At 29.6% G+C, this 26,381-nt stretch overlaps 6 protein-coding genes across 7 annotated transcripts; 1 reads left to right on the top strand and 5 right to left on the bottom strand.

The window, feature by feature from the left end:
• Nucleotides 1-52: 52 nt before the first annotated feature.
• On the bottom strand, nt 53-993 carry LOC124492013 (uncharacterized). Its single transcript, XM_047054769.2, has 2 exons — nt 603-993; nt 53-485 (listed from the first exon to the last, which is right to left on the bottom strand). Exons 1-2 carry the CDS (start codon nt 771-773, stop codon nt 186-188), a joined length of 471 nt encoding a protein of 156 aa, XP_046910725.1. The 5' UTR covers nt 774-993; the 3' UTR covers nt 53-185.
• Nucleotides 994-1,127: 134 nt separating this feature from the next.
• On the bottom strand, nt 1,128-2,879 carry LOC124499266 (uncharacterized). Its single transcript, XM_047063153.2, has 3 exons — nt 2,375-2,879; nt 2,292-2,315; nt 1,128-2,226 (listed from the first exon to the last, which is right to left on the bottom strand). The coding sequence occupies exons 1-3, from the start codon at nt 2,484-2,486 to the stop codon at nt 1,310-1,312; spliced, it is 1,053 nt and encodes a 350-aa protein (XP_046919109.2). The 5' UTR covers nt 2,487-2,879; the 3' UTR covers nt 1,128-1,309.
• A 269-nt stretch (nt 2,880-3,148) lies between these two features.
• LOC124499267 (mitochondrial ornithine transporter 1) lies at nt 3,149-4,336 on the bottom strand. The gene is made up of 3 exons (XM_047063154.2): nt 4,018-4,336; nt 3,661-3,958; nt 3,149-3,605 (listed from the first exon to the last, which is right to left on the bottom strand). Exons 1-3 carry the CDS (start codon nt 4,207-4,209, stop codon nt 3,202-3,204), a joined length of 894 nt encoding a protein of 297 aa, XP_046919110.1. The 5' UTR covers nt 4,210-4,336; the 3' UTR covers nt 3,149-3,201.
• A 1,050-nt stretch (nt 4,337-5,386) lies between these two features.
• LOC124499264 (protein still life, isoforms C/SIF type 2-like) lies at nt 5,387-11,597 on the bottom strand. The gene is made up of 12 exons (XM_047063152.2): nt 10,595-11,597; nt 10,457-10,533; nt 10,157-10,389; nt 9,553-10,080; nt 9,372-9,481; nt 8,914-9,275; nt 8,599-8,849; nt 7,100-8,534; nt 6,759-7,008; nt 6,523-6,665; nt 6,117-6,460; nt 5,387-6,053 (listed from the first exon to the last, which is right to left on the bottom strand). Exons 1-12 carry the CDS (start codon nt 11,136-11,138, stop codon nt 5,825-5,827), a joined length of 4,506 nt encoding a protein of 1,501 aa, XP_046919108.2. The 5' UTR covers nt 11,139-11,597; the 3' UTR covers nt 5,387-5,824.
• A 2,162-nt stretch (nt 11,598-13,759) lies between these two features.
• Nucleotides 13,760-20,723, bottom strand: fab1 (1-phosphatidylinositol 3-phosphate 5-kinase fab1). Its single transcript, XM_075728466.1, has 2 exons — nt 15,570-20,723; nt 13,760-15,505 (listed from the first exon to the last, which is right to left on the bottom strand). Exons 1-2 carry the CDS (start codon nt 20,721-20,723, stop codon nt 14,165-14,167), a joined length of 6,495 nt encoding a protein of 2,164 aa, XP_075584581.1. The 3' UTR covers nt 13,760-14,164.
• Nucleotides 20,724-21,266: 543 nt separating this feature from the next.
• Nucleotides 21,267-24,062, top strand: LOC124491418 (uncharacterized). 2 transcript variants are annotated; one of them, XR_012832523.1, is made up of 3 exons: nt 21,267-21,693; nt 21,761-22,858; nt 23,253-24,062. XR_012832523.1 is itself a non-coding variant. In XM_047054056.2 (2 exons), exons 1-2 carry the CDS (start codon nt 21,366-21,368, stop codon nt 21,907-21,909), a joined length of 477 nt encoding a protein of 158 aa, XP_046910012.1. In that variant the 5' UTR covers nt 21,267-21,365; the 3' UTR covers nt 21,910-24,062. The 2 variants fall into 2 exon arrangements, 1 of the variants encoding a protein (XP_046910012.1); XM_047054056.2 differs by having other exon boundaries at nt 21,761-24,062.
• Nucleotides 24,063-26,381: the final 2,319 nt, after the last annotated feature.

Genomic DNA, 26,381 nt, shown 5'->3' with positions numbered 1-26,381 from the left:
TATAGAGCAAGCAATTTTCTTTTTCTTTTTTTTACAAATATCACAAGATTCATAGACAGAGGAATTATTATTATTATTATTCGATACAAATTGAATTACATAACATTTTAGATAATGGCAAAGGTTGGTTTTTTTCGGTTGATTTTCACATTATTTAACGATTCTTATTGTATAATAATCAAGGATCATATTGATTCACGTAAAATTGAATTTTCCAAATTAAATTCATATTTTGATGTTTGCATAAAATTTTCCACACGATTCAATATATTCAAGATTTCCAGTTCATCATCATCAAATGAATCACCATTATTACCATTATTATTGGCATTGATTGAAAATGGTATATTATCGATCGGTGAACAAGTACGGCATGTTGCATGTTGTTTAACATTTAAATGATTTTTCGAACCACTTGAATATGGCATCGATGATGGATCCAAACTAGGATACATTGAATTCGATGATGAACCCATTCTTATGAGCTAAAAAAAAAATTAAATAAATAAAAGGATCATTTAGAAATTTGTTCGAAAATAAATAAAAAAATTTATTATCATCATGGGGCATCAATCATCATCAATTATTTTGACAATAATTACCTCATCATTGAGCATCAATGTTTGTGGATAAGGTGGTCGATTAGGATCGTTATTATTGTTATTATTATTACCAACAAACACATAGCTATTATCTTCATTAGGCGAATCATCATTATTGGATTTTTGATGGTTACGAGATTTTTTGCTTTTGCCAAAAATACTTTCCAACATTTTTTTTTTTTGGCCAATCTTGACTATTTGACCGTAACAAATTTTTTTTTTGATGACCAAAATCAACAACAAACAATGAGTATTATTGAAATTAGGAGCAGAGAGAGAGAGAGAGACAGACAGACAGAAAAAAAATTAAATGGATGTTACACAATTACAGAATTGTGTGATGTATAATCCAACCAACATCAACAATAACAATAACAAAAAAAAATTTCCACACAATAATTTTTAATACGTTGGGTGGGAATTTTTGACCAAATTCATACACATCATTCGAGTACTTTTCATGTATAAACCTATCATAATAATTTTAAAAATTTTTTCAAAAACTCAAAATAATTCTATTGCAAATACTTGGTTGGTGAAAATGTTTCATTGTTTTTATTTTGGACAAACATTTTATTATTTTGATTGTCTGGGATACACACAGTGGGAGTGGGAAAAAATTATTTTCATTTCCATGAAAATGATCGATAAATCTAATAATTTTTGTTTTATCGATTAAAAAAACTGCAAACAACATTACCATTATATTATTTTTTAAAGAATTTCGTATGAATATGTGGTCGATTAAGATTATTGGATAAAGAATTTATCCAATGATTCAACAATGGAAATGGACTCAATATTTGTGGAATATGTTGAGATGACGACGACGACGACGACGATGATGATGATGATGATGATGATGGTTGTGATGAACTACGATTCAATAGCCAAGTAACGGCTGGACTAAATGATTCCGGTACCTTGAATAATAACATATTATTATTAACATATTTAAGTAGATATTGATCAATTTCCTGTACAACATGATCGGCAAAAACCCAGAATAATAATGGTCCAAGTTCGCTTGCAATTCCGGTGGTAGTAGTATTATTATTTTGATTATGATTTGATAGAACAATTTTAGCCGTATTAAAATCAATCAATGGTGGATCACAGCTAGCAATTCGAAAGGTTTTATTTTCATGCACTAAATTCAGCTGTGTACGTACTAGTACATCATTGTATTCCAATTTACTATCGCCTTCACCATTGACATCGATAACATTATAAATTGTACCATTGACACGAAAATGACAATTGGCTGCAATTTTCGGAAATAGTAATGCCATTCGTACTTTCAATACATTCAATCGTGGCCGTATGTCTTGTATATCTAGATCAGATAGTCCTTCAATTTGAATGTTATTCAATTTAATCGTAAAGATTTCATTTCCAATATGTGGTTCAACACGTATTTCATTCAAAAGTAATGGATCCATCGGTGGAATACTCATCGACGGGATACCAGATTTCATTTCATTGGCTAATTTTGATAAAATTGTTTCAGTAAAATGATCAACAAAACGTTCTTCAAGCATTTTAATATCATCGGTTTCTAATGCAAAATCTCTGATGGCTTTTATTGGATCACGTCCATTTACAGTGTAAGAAAATATTGAACCTAATTAATAAATGGATAAAAAAAGGGTTGGAATTTTTTTTCTGAAACAATCACAAAAAACTAACCTTTATAAGAAACATCATGGATTCCTAAAGTGGCATATATATGTCATTGAGAAATCAATTCAATCCAATATCAAGTTACTTACTTTTAGGTATTTTAATCTTGGAAACAGGAGTATGATCATGGCAATGAATTTTTACATCAAGATTAATTAAATTCCATATAAAAATAATCGATAAAATGATCAAGTGTTTCATTTTTTTTTATTTTCTGTTTCTGTTCGAAATTTGAGCAATTTGAAGTTTTTTTTTCACAATCTCAAGTGAAGATCCTGAATGAACATTGTTTTTAAAAAAAAAGTTTGACTTGCCGTTTTTTCTTTTGAAGTAGAATGAAAAATCAATAGAGAATAAAAAATGCAACAGAAAAAAAGAACGAAAAATTTTACCAAAACCCGACAAACAAGTTCGGGTTCATTAATGGAATAACAGTCCGATGACTCTTCTGGCAAATTGTGGCGAACAAGAAAAAATAAAATTGGCCAAAGTTCAAGTTTACCTTTGTTTGCCACCATAAACTCAAACAAGCAACATAATATGAGAAAATAAAACTAAATGAGGTTAACGAACATTACAAACGGTAAATAATATAACAGTAGTATTTCAGTATACCAAGTTTGCTCTTCATTCTTTATTTCAATTGTATAATAATAATGATGTTTTTCAGGTTTTTATTTCTGGCCATTCATTTTTGTTGTTGTTGTTGTTGTTGTTGTGGTTAATGTCAATGCTAAACAAAAAAAAAAACCGCACACACACGCACACACAAACATGGTTGAATAGCCTTATATTACACAAACATCTATTTGTGTAAAGATTTAGATATTTTAGAGTAAAAAAAAAAATCCTAGATTTATTCAATACAAAAGCCTAAATTAACTTTAATTACAGAATTTATAAAGAAAAATTTCTTTCAGTCAAGTAAAGCTTTAGTCATATAAAGTTTACTATATTCATATGCAACAAACAATGCACCAGTTGATGGAAATGTACGCAATAATGTTGGTGTAAGGCCATTATATAATCCTTTTATGCCTTCTTGTCGTAGTATTGTAAGCAATACTTTATTCATTGATTCTTGGCTCGATTGGATTTGTATACGTGATTTGACCACATCGAATGGAAATATTGATGTCCAAAGACAAATGCCGCCAATACCGCCGGCTATTGTTGTTTTCATTAAACCTAATTCTTCACTTTGTCCACCATATTTAATCATTGCTGATTTTGTATATTCATAACCACCGAAAAAGAAAAAATATCCAGGCATTTCACGAGCCATTGTAGAGGTTAATCCACGAAATAAACCAGGAATTCCTATCGTAAATAATAAGTTATCATTTGTTTCAACAATGAATTAACAGAAACAAACCTTCAGATTTAAGAATGTTACGAGTCAATTCGAATGCACCGATTGAACCTTTACCCGTTTCACGTAATGCCTGCAATTTACATTTAATCAATTCAGTTGGACATAATGTGAATGAAGAGAAAAATGCGGCTAAAAAACCAGCTGTAGCATTCTCTAATGCATTACAAGAATCTTTTTTCGTTGCAAATTGTACAATTTTCTGACAAAAACCATATGCACAGAATAGAACAGAATTTTCTGCTACATTTGCCAATAATGCTGGTAATGTTCCGGCATATAATCCTTTTCGTACACCTTCCTGAATGATTGGGATGGAAAAATGGTGAAAAACAAATTCCAGTGAACAAGAAAACATACTTTTAACAATGTTTGTTTGAAACAAATCATTGTATTCTTATAAAGATGTGGAAATGTTTGCATTTTAACTTTGATTGTATCCAATGGTTGTCCAACCAAAACGTTGGCCGTACCACCAGCTGATCCAGCCAATAGATCGATAGCTCCATGAATAGCCGGATTTAATGGCTGTTTTTCATCCTGGGATTTCATTTCAAAATCAAATTTCACTGTTTTTTTTTAAATGATGATGATTATTATTTACACGATGATGACCCCTATCGACAGTTGATTCGTTTTCCATTTTCATTCATTTTTTGTACAACTAAAGAAAAAACATTTTTTTTCAATGATAAAAAAAATTGATAACAAACATGTTTTTTTTTTTGGTGATCGTTCATCATGTTCGAAACAACAAATTAGTGATATCAAAATTTTTTTGATCATCAAAATCGATATATAACGTCATTATCCATCATGTGAATCAAACAAACAAAAAAAAAAGCATGCCAAACACACACACACCAACCATAATATAACAGACAAGACATTCTTGTTCTTTTTTTTTTTTGGTGTGCGTGTGTGTCTGCTAATCATATGATGGTGTGATGAGACATCCTTTTTACATGAACATTCCATTCATATGAATACAGGGTGTATAAAAAAAATTAACAACCGACCGCGGTATGAGGATAAAAATTAATTTTTTTTTTTATTTTATTTATTTTTTACTAATAAATCTCTTCTATAAATATATAAATGAAAATTGTGTGGATGTGTGTGTGTGTTGTTTTTGGCTAATAATTCAAAATGTGTATATTGTTGTGGATACAATTGTTGTGGAATGACTATTGGTTAATTGACAATTGAGTGTTTTTCGTTTTTGTTCATTTCTTGTTTTTGTTGTTGTTGTTGTTGTTTGTTGAAATCAAAAATGAAAGACATTTTTTTTTTGATTGATTGATTGATTGAATGATTGAAATGAAACATTTGCGTTTTTGTTTTGTTTTTTTTTTTGTTATGGAAAGAAAAAAGATTGCCATTCAGTTGATATTATCATTAGTAAAGTTTATTATATATGAGTTGATGATTTTTATTTCAAATGAGCTGTTTTCTCAATGGCAACAATAGAAGAAGAAAAAAAGGAAAGACCATTTTGGAAATTGACGATTGCACTGAGATTTATCATCATAATAATTGGATCCGCGAATGACATGATGATTTTTGTGTGTAGATTCAATTCAATGAAGAAGACAAAAAATTTTTTTTAAGAATAATTCGAATGGACGGGTAACCACACACACGCACACACAAACACCACTGCTGCTGCTGCTGCTGTTATCTGCTCTGTCTTCCCCACCAAAAAAAAAGAAACAATATATGCAGAATTTAAACGTTGAAGAAAAAAAAAGAATATAATCATATATAAATGGACAAACTATACACATATTTTGGGTTGTATAATAATAATGATAGAGAAAGAGTTCACTTGTTATTATTGTCATTTTGTGTTTGTTTATAAGTTAATTGTCACTATAGTCAAAAACCGGTATCGTCTGTATGTATAATTTTCCAGAACAATAAAATAATAATCACATCCAAGATAAGATGAAAAAAAAATCACAAAAAAAAATCGAATGTATTTTTTCTGTTTGTTCGTATTTCGTTTGAGTGTCTGTCAGTGTGTGTGTGTATGTGGTAGATTGGTGTTTATCTCACGTAAAAGTCTTGTAATGTATTGAACGTATCATTGAATTTGATGATGGATGATGATGATGATGATGATAATAATAATAATAATAGGGATGATGATGATATCTCACTTTTTTTAGACTTTTTTAAACATTTTAGTAAAATCTTCACCACAATAACCACAACGTGTTAGATTCTGTGTCGATGCAAATGAAACAATATGTTTTTTATCATTTTTTTTCGTTGTTGGACTTGTTTCCGATTTTGTTGATATTTGTTTTGATCCCATTATATTCATACGACGTACATCTTCACGTATTATCTGACGAATTGTACGAAGAAATAGATTTCTGTATTCATTTGTACTGTGTGATTAAAGAAAAAAAAATTAGAAAGAAAATTCATTCAATTTCATGATAATAAATTACCTATTTGCAAGTCGAAATATTTTCTCTGAACGTTTTCCCTGTGCATTTGTTTTCAATTGAATTAATTCCCATTTAAAATCAAGTTCCTGTTCAGTGGTTTGTGGACAGGCACGAACTTGTACTTCTGATACTGGTATTAATACTTGATGACGAATGATTTCCATATCGGTAGCACTTTGTTTTTTTGATTTTCCATGCCTAACGGTTTCTTTACATAAGAATACAACACATTGTCTGAATACAAAACACATTGAATGAAGATTTAATCCACCACTGTTTGATGTACTCTTGCGAAAACTTTTTCCCAAAAATTCCAATGAATTTATCCATTCAACACCGCCATACTATACATAATACACAAGAATTAGCATTGAAAAAAAATCAAAAAAAAAAAATCAATAATTACATGTAACAAAGATGTCGGTGTCAAATCAAATGGACAGATTGTTTTCTTTGATGATCCAGCACTTTTTGTACTGGTAAGAAGATTTTCAAATATAGTACCATATTCTTCATTAATTCGTTGCATTTCATTTATATGTTCGGCCACTATATTTTTTTTTTTTTGTACATTTGTATGATTAAAATGAAAACAATGATTAGCCAGGAAATGACTAATAAATTATCATATATTGAACTCACCATTTTCAATTGCACGTAATGCTTCATTAATTTTAAAATATGGCTGTGAATCTTTCAAACACAATGTTTTCATCTGTGACAATAGAAGCGGATATTTCAATATCCGTTGTATTGGCCTTATAAGATATGATTCCAATGAATACATATTAGGATGTTTCAATAGTTTTGATTGTTTCGTTAGCCATTCATGTAGAATAGATTTTTCATCTGCAAGTAATTTGATTGCTTTTGCATGTGATGCACAAAATGTCTGTGTGTGTGTGGGTGTGTGTGTGTGAAAGAGGAAAAAAAATTTTTTTTTTGTTTCAGAAAAAAAAGAAAACCAAAACATAAATACTTACCGAATAATTTTTAAAATCATTACTATAATTTAGAAAACATTTAGCTATTCCTTCAATATTTAAATCATCATTATTAATGATTGTGGTTAGATCTTCACGAAATTGATTCTGTGTTATAATCACTGTTGGTATTGATCCGATCAATATTCGTGAATCAAGAATGGTTAATGCTGAACTTTTTAACAATGGATCCAAATAAAGTGTCATTAATTGATCTAATGCTTGACAATAAGTGATTTCTGTATCCAATAATTCGTGTATAACTTTGCGTAATTTTTCATTTGTAATTTCACCACCATAAAGATTTTTTGTCGCTGATGATGATGATAATTCTTCATGAACATTTATTGATGGTGTTTGATTTTTGCCCAAATCTAAAGATTTATCGATTTGTTGTTGTTGTTGTTGTCGTTGTTGATCATCAATCTTACCTCTGGATATTATTGATGATTCATTTAATGTAGCAAGTTCTGTTTCCGAAATTTGAGCAAGTTCAGGTTGTATACCGCCACCACTACCGCCAACAGATGCCGATGTAGGTATCATTGTTGGAATGTGTTGCTGGTCAATTGGTGGATTTGTCATCAATAATGTTGATTGATGATCAAAAGTTGATTGATTAGAATTCGGAACAATCGATTGTGGTTGTGGTTGTTGTTGAGCATCATAATTTCCGCTTATAGCTAATTGTTGCTCTAAAAGTCCATAAAGATTAGCTTGATGTGGATCATTAATATGATAAATATGTTTCGTACTACTATGATGATGATGATGATGATGATGGTGATGATGATTTGGATTTGTGACCGATACATTCGATGAACGACTATGATGATGGCCTTGATGATGATGACCATGATAATGATGACGATGAAGATGATGGCCGGATCTTGGATAACTAATAGCTGCAGCTGAATGTGGCCGAATCGGTATCTGATCATTATTATTAACGTTGGTGCATTTGGCACTTGATGAGCATTTGGCTGATTTTGATGAAAATGAACGATTCGATGATCTATGATGATGATGAGAATGGTGGCGACTATCGATGAAGCTCTTTTTATGTTGGCAGTGCATAAATTTATCATCATTGGATGGTGGTGGTGGTGGTGGTGACAAAAGATAATTATCCACTTTGGGCACTATATATTTACTAAGTTGTTTTTCTGAAAGAATCATTTGTGAAACATCAATTGGTGGCGGTGGTGGACAGACTAATGATTCAATTAAATCATCAGTATTTGGCTGCTGCTGTTGCGGTTGTTGTTGTTGTTGTGATTGTTGTTGAACAACAGGTATTTGTGTCAAATCTATAGCACTGAGACTTGTGGCCGGATTCACATTAATATTTTGATTCCAAGAATTTGTTGTATGGCCAAAATTACATTGGCTACTACTTGGTCGACTATTTATATTCATTTCATCTCTTGCAGCTCTTTTTTTGATATCAAAAAAAAATTAAATCAAATCATCATTGGAAAAAAGTATTCAAATATTACCTGATAGTAAGACAGAGAGCCAACTCTTCCTGAAGAATTGATTCCACATACATCATATCAAGATCCTGTACGAATGCACCATTTATGACGACAATTTCATCGCCTCGTCGTAATGATTGTAGAGCAGCCAATGAACCTGGCTCAACACGTGATACATAAACACGCAAATCATCTTGACATAATTCTGATTCTACTGAAAATCCAAAAAGTGTGTCATTCGATTCACGAGTCATTTCACATGTGAACATGATCTTTATGGTGATTTGTGAAAAAAAACAAAAATTAAAATTTATAAAAAATCAAATTTTGACATACTTTTGGCACAATTTCCAATGTTATATTTGAATGATTCAATATGGTTTCATGACGTTTAAAAATAATACTTGAATCATCCATATGACGTAGATAATAATCACGTGCAATTGATGATGGTAATAATTTACCTAAAACTTGATCAGCTGAAAGTGCTGCATTAAATTCCAATTTATTCAATTCACCATTGAGCATTTTAACAAAAACGGTCACACGAATTTCTTTATGTATGGCGTTGGAAAGATTGGATTTCATCTGTGCATAATGTTCATAAGTAGATATTGAATTTTGTGCACAAAGATTATCTTCAGAACTAGATCTAGTTAGATTTCCAATGATTGTCGGATTTTTGGCACAATTGAAAGCTTGAAAATGACGATGATGATGATGATGGGTGTGGGGAGAAAGAATTTCGAAAACATTATATCACCAAAAGAATTGAGCTGAAATCAATTGCTTACCATGTAATGAAGACACAGAAAAAACACCTAATCGATTGAGCTGAATTTTTGAACGTTTAGTTGTCTGTGATAATAAGGTTTTTGGATTAGGATCTTCTTCGTTGGTAATTCTATTCGAAGAGAGATAAATTAAATAAAATTAAAATTGATACATCAAATAAAATAAACCAGATCAACTTACGCTGCTAAATAAGCACGAAAACGAAATATTTCAATACGATTTTTTTCAATCTTTTCTTCAAGATTATGTATCTGATTCATTAATTGTTGTTGTTTTGATTTAGCTTCAGTGGCCGTTAATGAACCAGTAGCCAATGCTGTAGAAATGATTTGTTCAGCTTCAGTTTTGGCACGTGTATCAAATTCAATTGTTTCTTCTAATCGTTTGATTTCTTTATGAAGAACATGTGAAACAGTTGCACGACCAGAACTTCTGGCTAGTTGAGCGGCACAGGCACAATGAATTGCTGCAATCCAAAAATCACGTTCAACCAAACAAGGAGCATCAAGTAAATATGCATCACCAAATGCTGTTGATAAACAGAAAACAAAATCACGTTTTGGATGTTCAGGTATTGCTTGCACAAGACAAGCATCAACAAATATTAAATGTCGTGGCCGAGCTTCTATCACATGGCCACCAGATTTATTATCATCGCAATCACAACGATAAAATAATAATGTTGTTCCTTTGAGACAAACCCAATAGCTGTGAAATTTTTTTTCGAAAATAGACAAATTAATTTTGTAACGATCAAAATATTGGTTTTTTTTCATCCACTTACCCTTTCCAGCCACGTTTTCTGGCCAATTCTAATGAATTCTTTTTTCTTATTAACCATTTTTTAACGGAAAGAAAACCAGATTTTCGTACCGAACCTAAACATTCAACATTCATTGCTGCAGCTGAACTGGATTTATTTTTTCGTTGTTGTTGTTGATGTTGATGTCGTAATGATGTTGATTGATCATCTTCATCTGAAATGGCATTCAATGATGCTCTTTCTTCTTGAGCAATCTGAAAAAAATAAAAATAAAAATGAAAATGAAAATCATTCAATTTCATTCTGGTCAATGAATGTTACCTTGTTGAGAAATCGTGCTTCACATTCATCCACTCGTAGTCCATCACCTTCATGTTTATGAACATAACGTGGTTGTCCTGGAAAAAAGATCATTTCGATTTAAATTTATTCATCAAAAATAATCATCAAATTATTAACCTCTTTCACAGAATAATCTCCAATCAAATAGGAATGGTGCACCGAAACTCATAAAATTATTCGTTATACTTGTAATAAAATTACTATTATTCTTCACATTATTAACACCGGTTGTTGTTGCTGTTGTTGTTGATAATCCACGATCATTTTTAATTCTTGAAGTAGATGAATGTCTTCGATGTTTTTGATGATGATGATGATGATGATGACCACTGGTATTACTATATTGTTTAGGTTCTGTTTGTGGATATTGATGTTGTTGTATATATGATGATAATTGTGGATCTTTTGTTGTATGATGATATAATAATGTATTATCATCAAAACTTTTTGTTTGTGTTGATCTTTGATGATGTTGTTGTTGAAATTGTTGTTGTGCAACATATTGTTGTTGTTGTTGTTGTTGTTGAGAATTATTATTATTTGGCTTTAATTTATAAGTGGGTAACGATTTTGAATCATGATGATGATGATGATGATGATCATCACTATGATGTACAGTAACACTATGCTGTTGTATATTTTGTTGTCGATGACTAGCCATTTCATTCACTTTTTTCCCACAATTTCTTAGTCATTCATTCAATCAATACAATCGCTGATCATCAAATCAAATCAAATCAAATGTTATTTTATAATTATAAAACAAAACAATGTCCTTTCTATTTAAAACATATCGATGATTGATTGATTATTAATTATATCGATATCAATACATTTATTGCACACATACACACGAGCAATTAATCATCGAAAAAAAAGGAGTGAATAATTTTTTTTTTTGAGCAAATTTTTGTTGATGATGAAGATCAACTTTGACATTTGAATGAGGATGAACATGAATATAAAACACATTGAATACACATTTTTATTGTTGTTGTTGTTGTTGTCGCTGTTGGTAGGGTGGAACAACAACAACGACGAAAAAAAACCAAATAAAGAAAGTAAAATGAAAAAAAAAATTTCAGGTAAAATAAATGAGATTTTTGCATGCAAAAAAAAACATTCGATTTTTGTTATTGTTGTTGTTGTTGTTGTGTTATTTGTTGGTCGTCGTCATCGTCATCGTCAATTTTTATAATCACAAAAAAAAACGAAACGACAAAAGTAAAGTAAAGTAAAAAAAAACAAAGCAAAACAAAACTCCAAACCATAGACAATCAACTAAAATCAAACGTTCTTTTTCATTTTTCGTTCTTTTTTTTTCTTTGCCCATTCAACATTCGACCACAATTCGTACACACACACACACACACCACTCACATAGACATTTACTTTCAAATCTCGCTCATTGTGACTCGGTTTGTCCCGTAACATTCATTATGGATTTTTTTTGTTCGGGTCCCGTTTTTTTGTTCATTGAATGTATGTTCCAAAAAATGTCCGTTTTTTTTTTGATTCTATGCTCCAGATTCGTTTGTCGACGTCATCATCATCTTCATATTTGGAACTAGATGTATAAAACATGCGCATAAATATGGTCAAAAGTGAAAAAAAAATTCTTGAATCATAGAAATAGAAATCCATCAATAGATTTGGCGCGCAAGAATCTTTTATAGTTCCTTGATAACAATGATGAAACATGTATGATGATGTTCATTTCAAATTCTAGGACCAGAAAAAAAATAGAAAAATCACACACACACACATACACACAGTATTCTCTCTATGTGCGTTTTGTGTATCGGTATGTTTCACACAGAATCCGGATGCTAGCATGATAATAATGTTTCATACATGTTTGTTCGTCGTTCCATTCGTTGCTGTTGTTGTTGTTGGTCTAGAAAAGAACTAGAAAGTTTAGAAATTTTTTTTTTCGTGGCTATAAAAAAAAAGAAAGAAAGAAAGAAAGAACGATGTTTATTATTTTTATTGTTGTTGTTGTTTTATATAAAAACTTGCTACTATTTATCTTTGTGTCTGTGTGTGTTTCTAACCTTTTGATTCCGTTAGCTGTTTTTTGTTGTTGTTGTTGTTATATTTCTGTTGTCGTTGTTGTTTTGTTTCTTTTAAATATATTCTTGCTGTTTCTTCACACATTCTTGATGGCAGTTGTTGTTGTTGTTGTTGTTGTTGTTTATTGTTGTAATTCATTGACATTTATGCGTCTACAACAACAACAACAACAAAAACAGACACACAAAAAACATTATATTTCTTAAGTTAATTTGCTTTCAATCGTTTCTCTCTCTCTCTCTCTTCTCTCTTTTCACTTGCCTTGTCTCCGGCAATGGCTAGCTTGTTGTTTCGAATGTTTTATTCGTTGTCGTGAAGGGAAATTTTTTTTTTTGTTTCGAGTTTTTTTTTTTTTTTTGGTCGATTTCCGTATATAACACAATGTCATAAATGTGCATATTATTCTGTGTGTGTTTGAATGTGGGCTTCACTGTCTTTATTTTTATTCTAGTTTCGAATATATTCGTTCGATTCATTTTTTTTTTTTTTTTTTTTGGGAACATCCATTCATACACAATGTACATGTGAAATATTCATAGACATGGAAAACTTTTTTTTTTTTTTATTTCTCAGATTATAATGCATTTTTATATGGGTGTTTTTTTTGTTTGTTTCATATATGATAATGATGATTATGTTCAGTCGTTTTTTTTTCTCTATAGAAAAAAAGGGGTATATATTAAACCTTTTAACATCTCTCAGCTATTTCGATCCATTCAGTTTCATTTTTTTCCCTGTTCTCTCATTCTCATCCACCCACCCATCCAACTACCAACCACCAACTGATGACGATAACACGAACTCGACGTTTTTTTATTTTTAGTTTATCAAAAAAGAAAATGAAAACGAATGATGATCTGGATGTTGAATGAAAAAAAAAAAATTTTGTGATTCTAGTTCTTCCAACCGCTAACAATGTGTGTCCATGAATCAAAGAATCTATTTATATATATATAAATATACGGTATATATTTAGCGAAATTGAATGAAATGTGTACCAGCGAATAATAAAAAAAAATCTATATATAGATCCATTTTATGGACAAAAAATGATATAGATACTGGATATGGTGTAATACATCATCATCATCATCACACGACTGATGATCATGACACAGAAATTTTTTTTTTTTTTTTTTTTTTTGATTGGCCATACTTGTATGTGGTTTGGCTTTTAGTTTAGTTTAGTTTTTTTGCTGGTGTTCGGAATTTGTTTTTTTTTCTCTTCATTTTTATTTCACGACCTTCAAATACACAAACAGAGAGAAATATGGATTCATCATCATTATTGTCATTTTGTGTTTCAGAACATGAAATGCGTGATGATTTTGAATTTTCATTTGTTTTTAACAAAATTATTTGAATTTTTTTTTCATGGTCTGAATATTTGATCAAAAAAGAATTTTTTTTTTGTTTTGTTTTGTTTACATAATGTTTTTTGTGTGCATGTGTAAAAGAAAAAAAAGATAGAAGTAACGTAAAAAACAAATTCTTTGCACGCAAACCACCACGATGATGATGATGATGGATTTGGATTGACAAATTCGATCATCGATTATTTTTAAGCATCACAGACATAAATTGTATTTACACAGTTTCATTTTCGATTCATCATTAGGTTGATGATATTTTCAATTTCATAATCGATTGATTATAAACATTATCAGCATTTATATCACAATTTGATTTCTGTTGTTGTTGTTTACAATCATCAGGTAGAAATGGTTTGCCCGTTAAAGGTGTCAGTTTCATAAATGGATACCATTTATCTGGAACTTGTGTAAAATAATCATTAATTGCATCTACAAAACGTTTTTGATATGCCGAAGGATGAACAACAGTTGGATCAATAGCATTGGCAATTTTTTTCACACGACTTTCAAGTATTTTTCCCCAATCAAATAGCCGTACATAATCAATAATACCGACAACAAATTCATTATGTTCTTCATCGAAACCAACCAATAATGAATAATCCATAACACAATGATTTTTCAAAAATTCTGAATCACGATCAATAGCTTCCATAAGGAATATTTTTGAATGGACATGTACATATAATGGATATGCAATACTAATTTGTCGAAGATTTTCATCCAATAATACCGTTGATGTTGTTGTCATGTTCGTGGTAGTTGTTGTTTTTGTAATTGCTGTTTGACTATTATCCATAGAACGAATTTGATCACTATTCGATGCGGTACTATTCAATGATGAATCTGTATCAATCATTTTATTAGTATTCATATCTTCATCTTGATTTTTGTTACTATTATTCGATTGATATGTGGAAGCGACATCAATTTTACGATTACGCATTGAACCTTTTAAATCATAAATATATGATACATGATTACATTCATAGAATAAATTTTCCATCACCAATATATAATGTATTGAACCTTTATTGTTCAATGTATTCTTGTAGCTAATCTGATAGACACCAACAACTTTGACCAATGTGGATGGTAATTTTTCCAATAATGTACGTTCACAATAATCAATATAATCACTAACGAATGTAAGAAAATGTTTCACTTCTCCTTTTAATACTTCTTTCAATATGAAACGTTCATCACGTGTTTTCAAGAATGTTGATCCAGATTTTCCACCAATAGCATTCCATGGTAAACAATTTGCTAATGAATAAATATAAAGATCTTCAGAAAATGAACAAGATGAATGATTGTGTTGTTGATGATTATTATCACGTATAGTATAACGAGCTGAATTTCCACCATCAATCATGATTAATGATCGAAATTTTCGAAATAATTCAGCAAAATATATACAACAATAAAATTTTGCATTCACATCATTAAATTGAATATCAATATGTTGATTTATTTTCTCTTGCGGTTGATTTTGTTTATGTTGTTGATCTAACGATGCATTTTTTGCTACTGTTTTATTGTTGTTGCTACAGCTTGTGCTATTCAATTCTGTTTGTTCATTCTGTAAAGGAATAAAAAAAAAATTGAAAACAGAAAAAAAACAACAAAAAATTGATGATAAATACCTTGTTGTTTGTCGTTGCAGTTGCCATTGCCATTGAAGCATTATTTGTCATTTGTGAATCATTCATTTTGTTTTTTTCGTTTGTTTCCGCTGTCACTTTAATCGATTCATTTATTACATTTGATTTTGCTTCCATTTCAGATTTAATTGCCGACAATTTTTGTTCATATTCTGGTGTTGTTAATGAATAGGAAATTATTGAACCAAGATCACGATCACGTACAATTATCGATACATCTTTATATGTCGGTAACTGATAATGTTCAAACATTTGATTTGATTTGTTTACATTTTTATTATTGCTGCTGCTGTTGTTATTATCGAATGGCATTTCAATAATAACATTCATATCATCAATATTTCGATTAAAAATTTTTGATGTAAATGATGATGATGATAATGATGAATCTGGATTGTCCTGTGTTGTTGTTGTTGTTGTTGTTAATAATGATGATGATGATGATTTTGGTGCCACTTTTGAAAGCATTTTATTTTTCAATAAACTCAATTTATTTGGTGATTTTTCTTGATTATTATCCACATTGGATGATTCAATGGAATTTGTATCATAAATTTCATTTAGATCACTAAAATATGATGATAAATTATCATCTTTACCACTTACGTCCACATTATTATTCTCATTTTCAACATGATTCTTGTCATTATTAGATTTGGATTCCAAATCATTCGATAGAAAACGATTCACAAATGATGTTATAAATTTATTATCAATATTATTACGTTTTTTTGATTGGCCACCAAATGAATCTTCTTGAAACAATTCACGGAATCGATCATTCCATGATCGAACAATTTCGGCAATCAATTTCTTAATAAATGCAACATTATTTTCTAAATTGAATAGGTCCAATACATTTGCCTGATTTAATTCCGGTATAGAAAGTTGAAAATGCATTTCTTTAATTTTTCGATTAAAATCCAATTCTTCTTTTTGTTGCATTAGTTGAAATTCTTCTAATTTGGCCAAATTATTCATTGTTTCAACATTATTTGATAATGTATTCGATGTCGATGTAGTAGTAGTATTAGTAGTAGCCGCTGTCGAACATGTTGTCATTCCATTTTGAATCATTAATTGAATTTTTTCCAATTCATTTTTAATCTTAGCAAAAACTTCATGACATTGTTCAGTCAATTGTTTAAGATCATCGATCATTTTTGTTTTTGAAAAATGATTTCTTGTTACCGGTATGACAGGTGCTGGTGTAACAATCTCATATATTACTATTGGTTCATATTTAAAAATAACGACAAGTTGATCATATGAAAAAAATTGATAACTTTCTTTATGTAATGAATGACGGCATAGATTTTTCTTTTTTCGATTACCATCCAATTCAGCATCAACATCAGCATCATTATCTTCATCATCAAAAAACTTTTGATAATTAAAATGTTGATTGCCAAAAAATTTTAGTTCCAAAAATTTTCCAAATGAAATTGCTAAAGAATCGGCAGACATTTCCGTATATTCCGATATTGATTGACATTGCGTGCAATAGGTCCATGTAAGAATTTTATGCGGCATCTCAACATTACGTGATTCATTCAATTTATTTAGATACACAGTAATTGTTCCATTATGATGAGTGAAACGCATCAAATGTTTAAACATTGATATATGACAATTATCATTAGGGCAAAATATTTTTCTACCCACATTTGTAGCCATATTATTATTATTATTATTATTGAAAAGTACAGTATTTTCAAACATTTCTTGTGCATGATTAAAATTATTTGTCACTACCATTGTTTGGCCATTAATCATTGATGATTGATTGAAACATGATTGACGATGGAAAAAATGTAGAAATAAAAATGAACCCAATGACATATCATTATTACCATAATAATTGATTGATAATATTTTCGGTTTCAAACAATAATTAAATACAGTTTCCGTTTGTAATGAAAACACTGAAAATAATATGGAAATATTTTGATGTTCCAGATTACTTAGACATTCATCAATCATCATCATTGTATGATTATTATTCGAATTCGAATTCGAATGTTGTTGTTGTTGTTGTGGTGGTGGTTGTCCACGTACGTTGTTACGTGTGAAAAAATCCGGTGCATAACGTAAATAAGGACCACATGCACGAAAATCCGATATGTATTGTTGACTTTTTTGATTGAAATCATAATCATCATTAATTAGAAATGGATGCGGTTTAACAATCATATAACGGCTAGTAAGTGAATTTAAAAATAACAATTTTGATGATTCATTTTTACTACCATAGTCATCATCATCATTTGATGATGATTGTTTTCCATCGAATAGATATGAATAATTGGCAAAATCATCATCATCAATGAAAACATCGCCACTTTTATCATCATGTTCAAATAGACGTTTAGATGGTAGTAGCCTGAATGGATAATAGAAACGTAAACTTGAAATGTGATGAATATTTTCATACATTAAAAATGGTAAATTAAAACGTATTAATGGTGAACTAGATAATGGAATTGTATCCAAAAATTTTGCCAATTTTTTCGATAATAATTGCATCTGAATTAATGGTTCATTGGTCATTTTATTATGACCACTATTATTATTATATTGATTTTCTTGTGCATCCAATTCTGTTACTGTGGCTGCTACTGTTGATCTAAGTGGATCGGAAAAATCTTCAATAATGGTCAGTTGAGATACTTTTTCCATTTTTGTTGTCAGCGTTGATGATGATTTGACATTAATTTTTTTTAAATTTTCATTACAGTGACCACTATTATTATTATTGGTTCTAATTGTTTGATTATTGGAACGAATCATCATTTGATAATATTGACCTAATGATACACAGCCATCGCCATCATCATCATCATCATTATTATTATTATTGATCATTCTTTCATCGATAGGCATACAATTAAAACTTTGATGATAGGCTTTCTCCAAACGATTATTATAATGTACAAACATCATATAGCGTAGAATTTTTTTCAATTTTTTAAAATCTTGAAATCTTGTACTACCACGTAATATAACTGAATAGCCAATATTTTCAATACAACCTTCAAGAAACATTAATGTTTTTGTATTTGTAAAATAAATTTTTCTTCTTCTCGTCTGTTGTTGTTGTTGTTGTTGTTGTTGCGTATCTGGTGACATTTGATAATCTTTTAAAAAAAATTTCTGACAACCACCAACAATGGTTGTATTGAGAATCATTTCTGGTGAATGAATCAATTCAGCTTTGGTGAAAAATGAAATCCGTTCCAATAATGAACATTTGACATTCAATATAACGGTTATTTGTTTCTGTCGCAGTAATTCTAATGCCGTTTGTGAAACAGTACCTTGAACAAAAATAATATCTGGTCGTAATAATTCAATTTTGGCCACAAGATTAGCAATGTAATCAGTTTCCTGTAGACGCATTGAATCAAATAATGTTAATTTAAATTGTGATGTCGATGATGATGATGGTTGTGATCGTCGACGTTCATCATAACCAATAGAACAAGCAAACAATAATATTCGTGGTTGATCAATATTTGTGCGCATTTTTCTATGTGCAACATTTTTCGTAAATACCAATCCTTGTATGATTGTGCAATCATTTTTCGAACCATTCAGAATGCTTTTGATTTTTACACGTTTTCTTATATCCATTGGATATGGACAAATTTCATTCGATGATGGTGATATAATTGATGAATCAGTGTTTAGTTGATAATAACTATCGATGGAATGTAGATATAAAAATTGTGGTAATTTTATCGTATCGGCAATTTGTTTTGCCATCGTATTCAATATCGGATGCCAATCGATGGACATTTTTTCATCTTTTAAAAATTGATTTAAAATTCGTTCCGAATGATTATTATAAATATAATTCATGGTAAGTATAGGTAATTCTGTTTTATCAATTTTTTCAATAGATACATTCCGTTGATCATTTTCCAATTTTGATTCTTGATTTGTTGTAGTGAAAAATGGATTTTTATCAAAAAATCTATCCAAATAGATTAATGTATCATTGAATAATGATTGATTCGATGATTGTGGTGGTTTATCATCATTACTATCCAATTGATCATTTATATAATGATTATCATATTGATCTGTTACAATAATTTTATGATTATCATTAACATTTTTATCATTATTATCATCATCATTGGATCGATAATTAATTGATGAACGAATTTCATCAACATCATCATCATCATCATCATCATTATCATGTGAAATTTGATCATTAACAATAGAATTATTATTTTGTTTATCTTCGCTTATAAATGAAAATTTATTCGCCTGTTTTTTCAATCGAGCTTCTTCATCAATTTCTTTCACCCAAATTGGTTCCCGTTTATCAATAGTTTCATCGATTTCATCCAACAATATTTGAACATTATCAAATGAACAAGATAATAATGAATTATTATCATTGGATATGGACAATTCATCATTGAGAATGAATCGACTATCAAAACTTGCCGATGTCACAGCAGCAGCAGCTGAAGATGGACGATAATTTTTCGGTGTTGATGATTGATATGAATGACGATGATGATGATGATGATGATGATGATCTTTTTTCAAATCAATCATTACTGAATCACTATTATCGAAATTTGCTTTAGCAAATCGAACAATATCACCAATAGAAGATGTGGAAAATTTTCGATTTTCACTGGAACTTGATTGTTTTCGACGATGATGAATTTGATCACGTAAATCGGTATTTGATGCATTCGAATTGTTTTTAGATTTTTCTGTAAATAAATTCTGCAAACGATTGGAACAATATTTACATACACGTAAAAGGCCACTATTGGTATTGTTATTGCTGGTAGAATCTCGTGAATCAATCAATCGAGAATCAATCATTTCATTACAACAATTACTACAGAAAATTTGTCCACATATTCGACAATGATGACGACGTCTAATCGTTGTAAATCTGGTTGCACAATCAAAACAATTTATCGATGTTGAATCGGGCATCCAAAATTGACGACCAATATCTTTGCTTTTAAATTTACGTCGTACACTTTCAATTAAACCGGTGGTGGTGATGGTCGTCATCGTTGTGGTTCGTTTATTTTTCATTTGTAAATCATCATTTTCCACCGGTAAATTATTGGTTTCATTATTGCTTTTATCCATCATTTAAAATTGGAAAAATGAAAACTATAAAGCCATTATTAATTCTATAAAGTTATCAGGGGAAAAAAAAGACATTAAATCACATAATCTAAATAGAAAAGAATATTACTTTTGTCCATGATGAATGAATGATTCGATTGGATGAAAGAGAGAAAACAAAAAAATTATCAAATCACTAAATAGGATAAGCAAATAAAAAAAAAACTCTTAACGTATGAACAAAAATAACGCCTTCACTTTTTTCTTTTCTTTTCTTCTTTTTTGATTATCATCAAAGAATTTTTGATGAAAAACAAAAACAAAAACAATTTTAGTGAATAAATGTAGCGGCATCTGTTGGACCATTTGACAAATATTCATGTTCCAGAATAATTGGAAAAAAAATCTCATTCCATTTCTTGTAGAAATTCGAATTTTTAAAAATAAATTTTTTTTTTCATTTTTTGCAATATTCGAAATTCAAAAACAAAAACAAAAAAAAAAAAAACAATCTCAAAACATTGATATTTAAAGAAATTTCAATTATTTATCCATAAATCGATGGTAAAAATTTCTATTCATTTTGAATAGATGTCAGTGAATTTTTCATCATCATCATCATTATCAATTCATATGTGTGTGTGTTTGTGCATGTTCACCATCTAAATGTTCATCATCTATTGGCAAATTTTCATTCTATTAACAGTAACAATATTGAATATTATTTCAATGGCCATCAGTTTATTGACATCATTACAATCATCAAATGAATTGTTTATTGAAAATCGTCAATTTTATTGGCTTCATTTTTATTGTTCATTCATTTATTTAACATTAACAATATGGTCATTGTATCATTTATTTTTTGAAAATGAATTGATCGCTCTTTATACTGATATTGGTACATTTTTATCTATACTATGCATTGTTGATTTTCTATTTTTAAGCTATTTATTTTTCATTGAATTTTCATTGAAAATTAAAATTGTTCCAAGTAAGTTTCATGTGATTCGAAAACAACCCAAAAAAAAAAAAAATTGTTTTCATTCTTTTAATTCTAGGCAACATTTTCATATGGCCTGGTCTCATTATTTATATCATTTCAACGTTACGTATAATATTCATATCGATTTTGATTCATATTTTCAATTATGATCTTTCACAATATAAATGGGACAAAGGACGTGGATCAATGATGATGATGCAATAAACAATAATGATAAATGATGATGATAATTATCGGTGTGACTAATAATAATAATAATCTATAATATATCCCGTTTGGGTCAAACAACAATAACTGAATAACCGGAAAAAAACTTGTAACAATAAAATGAAAACAATGAATTCATCTTCTCTTTTATTTCCGCTTGGATAATCATCATCATCATCAACATCATTATATTTGAAATGATGACAACAATAATATCGCTGTCAGCGACATTTCTTCAGAATTTCTTTTTCTGTCTGTCTGTCTGTCTATCTGATTTTATAAATGAAATGTAATGAAAAAAAAAACTTGTCAATCAATTCAAGCGCACAAATGTGATCCATCATCTAGTCATCGTCATCATCATTGTGTTAAGAATTCACCAATCTCGTTAAAAAAAAATATACCCACTGCCATCAGGAAACCAAAAAGTATGACTCATTCTCCTGACAATGACGACGACGACGACGACCTTATATATTTCGACCAGAAAAATAAGAAAAACGAATCGAATGAGAAGCTCCACTTATAATCACCACCAACGCGCACACATTACTTTTTGTTTTGTTGGAACAAAAATTGGTAAATATTTTCCACACTGCCAATTCTACCCATGCATTTGCGCAAAATGTTCCAATGTTCCCAAAAAAAAAAATCTTCATCACACAGTAGTAGGTAACCCAAACCAAACAAAACAAAATACACACACACACACAGACACATACACTCGAAACTCAGATATCAAGTTAAATTCACGCGCGATTCTAATGTTTTTTTTTTGTTTTGTTTCCATCATCATCATCATCATCAACATCATCAACAACAACATCGACGTCATTGTCGCTTTATATAATACGCTGTCTGTTGTATGTTCATGTGTGTGTGTGTGTTTATAATTCTGCTGCTTCTGCTGGTGGAACTATTCCATTTTAGTCATTTGAAAAAAAATGTGAGTCACACACACACACACAATCAAATGGTCCCAGCGATCCAATGACAATCAGTTTGGTCCAAGTTCAGCTTGTGCACTACGGGTTTCACCTATTCTGTTTTTGTTGGATCATTGTTGTTGTTGTTGTATTGGAACCAAAACACACACACACACACACGCTGTGTTTGTATATGGCATTTTTTTTTTTTAATTTTCAGGAAAAAAAAATTCATTCATGAAACATTTGACAACAAAAACAAAAGAAAAAAATGAAAAAATTATAAATGATCCAATGAAAACTACACTGCCACCACCAACAACAACAATACAATGATATGGCAATTTGAAGAAAACTTTTTTTCATTCTTTTTCATTTGAATTATCATCAATTTTTTTTGTTCTCTTTTTTCAGAATTCAATCAAAAAAATCTACAATTATTGTTTGTGTGTTTGCGTGTATCATATATATGTGAAACACATCTCCACAATCATCAGAATAACAACCAGTTTATTGAAACTTATCAATAATTCAATCATGTCATCATCATCATCATCGTCATAATAATACACTTCTGGTATTATAATTGTGATTCAATATTTATTGTGTTATGAGAATCGACAACAACAACAACAACAACAAATAATGATTGTGTATACATAGCCGGTTCGGTCGATCCACAAGAAAAATCCACAACTTTTTCTTCATCGTTGTTGTTGTTGTTGTTGTTGTTGTGGTTGTCGTTGTTCCGGAAAAAGCTAAAATCATCATGAACAATCAACATCTCCGAATTGTTCGATTTCTATTTCGACCTAAAAATACCACATGAAATGTATATACGCACGAATTCATTTATTCATTGTGTGTGTGTGTGTGTGTGTGTGTATGTTGCTTGCTGACTTTTGTTTTCTGTTGACTTCCTTTCAAATGATTATATAAATGATTAAATTGAAAATCAAAAACGACAGGCCAACCAACAACAACTAACTAGCCAGGCATCCATTTTTTTTTATTATTATTAAACAATCGGCTTATCGTATTTCATTCGCTATTTTTTTTAACATTGTTTTTGAAATTCATCATCATCGATATTTCAAATAAAAATCCTCTCTCTCTCCCATTCTCTGTTTAATCTCAAAATCCTGTCATATTCGATTGATTAAAAAAAACCGCTGACTTTACTGTAGTTTCATGAAAACCGAATAAAACAAAAACCAAAAAAAAAGTGTAAGTAGTGACTTTTCGTTGATTCTTTTTTTTCTCTTTTTTTTGCTGCCATTTTGAATATTCAACACAATGTATGAATGTATTGTAATAAATAAATAAAATTCTATGCAGATGAATATGAATAGTTTATATCTCTTGGCATTCACAAAAAAAATAACGTGCTCAACAAACTTTAACTTTGGTTAAATATTCATTTCATTTCCTATACAGATGAATAATTTACCAAAACAATTCAACAACAACAAAATAGCTTTTCATATAATTTACACTTTATTCTACGGTTTTTTTTCATCATCATCATCATCATCAAAATTTCAATTTATTTGAATGGAATTTATGAAATGTTAATCTTTTCTTATTTTCATTCATTTTCATTTCCTATTTCATATACATAAATTGAGCGAAAGTGAAGAAGAGCGAAAAAAAAATTCCTGTCAATTACATTTGGTATGTGTGTGTGTGTTATCAAACGAAAAACAGATACACATATTATTATTGTTATTATTATTATGGTTTGGGTTTAGTTTATAAACACGAATTTGGTTTGGCTAGTTTTTTTTTCCCTATTCCTTGTTCTTTAAGAAGTCAGATCAATCGGGCGAATACATGATATAATATAATGGAATGAAAAAAAATTCTTATGGTCGATTTAACAATCGAAAACGGCATTTTTTTGTTTTGTTTTGTTTTTCCTAGATTTGTTCATTATCGAATATTCTGCATTCACGCACACACACACACATACAGAGTGCAATGAAAGATTAACTCTTTTTATTATTTTTGGTTCTCGTTGTCTTCATTTGATTGACACATGCCCACTGTAATGTCTAATTTTGATATTTGCCTATAATTTAGGCCCTAATGAACGAGCAATCAATAATTTTGATTTGATCACGAATTTGAATTTAAAAAAAAAAATAACGAACGAAAGAAAACGAAACTAATTTTTTGTGGGTAGACAAAAAAAAATGCACCACCCAAAACAAAACAAAACAAAAAAAAATGGATCCAAATTCTGGATCGATTTTTTTTATGGTACCCATTTTGTGTATGTTTTATTTTTTTTTCTCTTTGCCAAAATACATTATTCTCGTGTTAGCGTCGGTGAATGAAGAAATTAAAACCACCTACCATATATATATTATAATTATTTTGATTATTATAAAATAAAACCTCTCTTTATTTGGTTGACCGACCATTTTTATTACATATCGTCATCGTCATCAAAAAAAAAAAAATGAATGAATGAATGTCGAATCTCGTAATATTTGTCGTTTTTTTTTGGTCATAATAATTCGGTCCCGTTTGGTTCGTCCATTTCATTTATTTTTATTTTTTATTTCTTTCTTGTGTCGATACATATTCTATATGTACTAAACAGAATCGAGAAAGAAAAAAAAAATATTCGGTACAAGAAAAATAAAAATTACTGTATGTAGTGAATGTTCTACTCTCGTTTGCTGTATGTTTTTTTGTGTGTGTGTTTGTATTTTGTTGGTACTAATTTCATTATAGTTGTATAGTCATTTTATCTGGACATGTATCCTTAATTTGTGCATGTGTGTGTGTGTGATGGTCACCATAATGAATGAATGGATGGTGAATTTTTTTTTCTCTGATGGCATTTTACTAATAGAATAAACAATTTTTGGTCAAAAATGAATATTTTTTTTCCAAATCTCTGTTTCACGATTTGACAGAAATGGCCACGGGAAAATGTATATATCGATTCGATTTTCAGATTTTTTTTTTATTATTCTATAGAATAGACAAAGCATACTTCATTTCTTATTATGCAACTGAAATTCCATTCATTATGAGATTCTTATTATACTTTTCACATACTTACAAATGTATAACAATAACAAAAAGTATATATATTAAAAGTGATTAAGCATTCTGTTGTTGTTGTTGTTATTATTCCAATTCGATGATAATGATGATCATTAGAAGGGAGGCAGCAATATTTTGTTGTTATCGTCGTTTGACTTTTTTTTTGTTTGATTTAACATTTTCAATATATAGCTAATGTGTATTATTATTATCAAAGATTTGAGATTCACTTTTTTTTCTATTGTTGTTTTATATATAACCATATTATCTCGTTTTTCGACATCTTTTCTCTTTCAACTTTTTTTTGGAGGGAGGGGTATTCACTGTGAATTATAATAGTATGTGTAACCATTGGTTTAAATTTATTCTTTTCATTCAGGTTATTTGTTGAATAAAAAAGTAGCTAGAATATTCTTCACATAGATACGCGCCTAAGCAGAGACAATTTTATATTTATATTACAGTATAATGTATTGATTTGGC

The sequence above is a fragment of the Dermatophagoides farinae genome, chromosome 2 (assembly GCF_024713945.1).
Source record: "Dermatophagoides farinae isolate YC_2012a chromosome 2, ASM2471394v1, whole genome shotgun sequence".
In the NCBI taxonomy this organism is placed as follows: Eukaryota; Metazoa; Arthropoda; class Arachnida; order Sarcoptiformes; family Pyroglyphidae; genus Dermatophagoides; species Dermatophagoides farinae.
Note: the sequence above shows the minus strand (reverse complement) of the source record. Positions and strands in the feature narration are given on the sequence as shown.

Excerpts from the sequence above, each read along its gene's own strand:
- LOC124492013 (XM_047054769.2), bottom strand. The coding sequence starts at position 773 with ATGTTGGAAAGTATTTTTGGCAAAAGCAAAAAATCTCGTAACCATCAA. Across the intron at positions 486-602 it reads CATTGATGCTCAATGATGAG|CTCATAAGAATGGGTTCATC; the intron begins GTAATTATTGTC and ends TTTTTTTTTTAG.
- LOC124499266 (XM_047063153.2), bottom strand. The coding sequence starts at position 2,486 with ATGAAACACTTGATCATTTTATCGATTATTTTTATATGGAATTTAATT. Across the intron at positions 2,316-2,374 it reads CAAGATTAAAATACCTAAAA|GAATCCATGATGTTTCTTAT; the intron begins GTAAGTAACTTG and ends ATGCCACTTTAG. Across the intron at positions 2,227-2,291 it reads CCATGATGTTTCTTATAAAG|GTTCAATATTTTCTTACACT; the intron begins GTTAGTTTTTTG and ends TTTATTAATTAG.
- LOC124499267 (XM_047063154.2), bottom strand. The coding sequence starts at position 4,209 with ATGAAATCCCAGGATGAAAAACAGCCATTAAATCCGGCTATTCATGGA. Across the intron at positions 3,959-4,017 it reads TCAAACAAACATTGTTAAAA|GAAGGTGTACGAAAAGGATT; the intron begins GTATGTTTTCTT and ends CCAATCATTCAG. Across the intron at positions 3,606-3,660 it reads TAACATTCTTAAATCTGAAG|GAATTCCTGGTTTATTTCGT; the intron begins GTTTGTTTCTGT and ends TATTTACGATAG.
- LOC124499264 (XM_047063152.2), bottom strand. The coding sequence starts at position 11,138 with ATGGCTAGTCATCGACAACAAAATATACAACAGCATAGTGTTACTGTA. Across the intron at positions 8,535-8,598 it reads GCTCTCTGTCTTACTATCAG|AGCTGCAAGAGATGAAATGA; the intron begins GTAATATTTGAA and ends TATCAAAAAAAG. Across the intron at positions 6,666-6,758 it reads ATTACGTGCAATTGAAAATG|TGGCCGAACATATAAATGAA; the intron begins GTGAGTTCAATA and ends AAAAAAATATAG.
- fab1 (XM_075728466.1), bottom strand. The coding sequence starts at position 20,723 with ATGATGGATAAAAGCAATAATGAAACCAATAATTTACCGGTGGAAAAT. Across the intron at positions 15,506-15,569 it reads CTGCAACGACAAACAACAAG|AATGAACAAACAGAATTGAA; the intron begins GTATTTATCATC and ends ATTCCTTTACAG.
- LOC124491418 (XM_047054056.2), top strand. The coding sequence starts at position 21,366 with ATGTTCATCATCTATTGGCAAATTTTCATTCTATTAACAGTAACAATA. Across the intron at positions 21,694-21,760 it reads GAAAATTAAAATTGTTCCAA|GCAACATTTTCATATGGCCT; the intron begins GTAAGTTTCATG and ends TTTTAATTCTAG.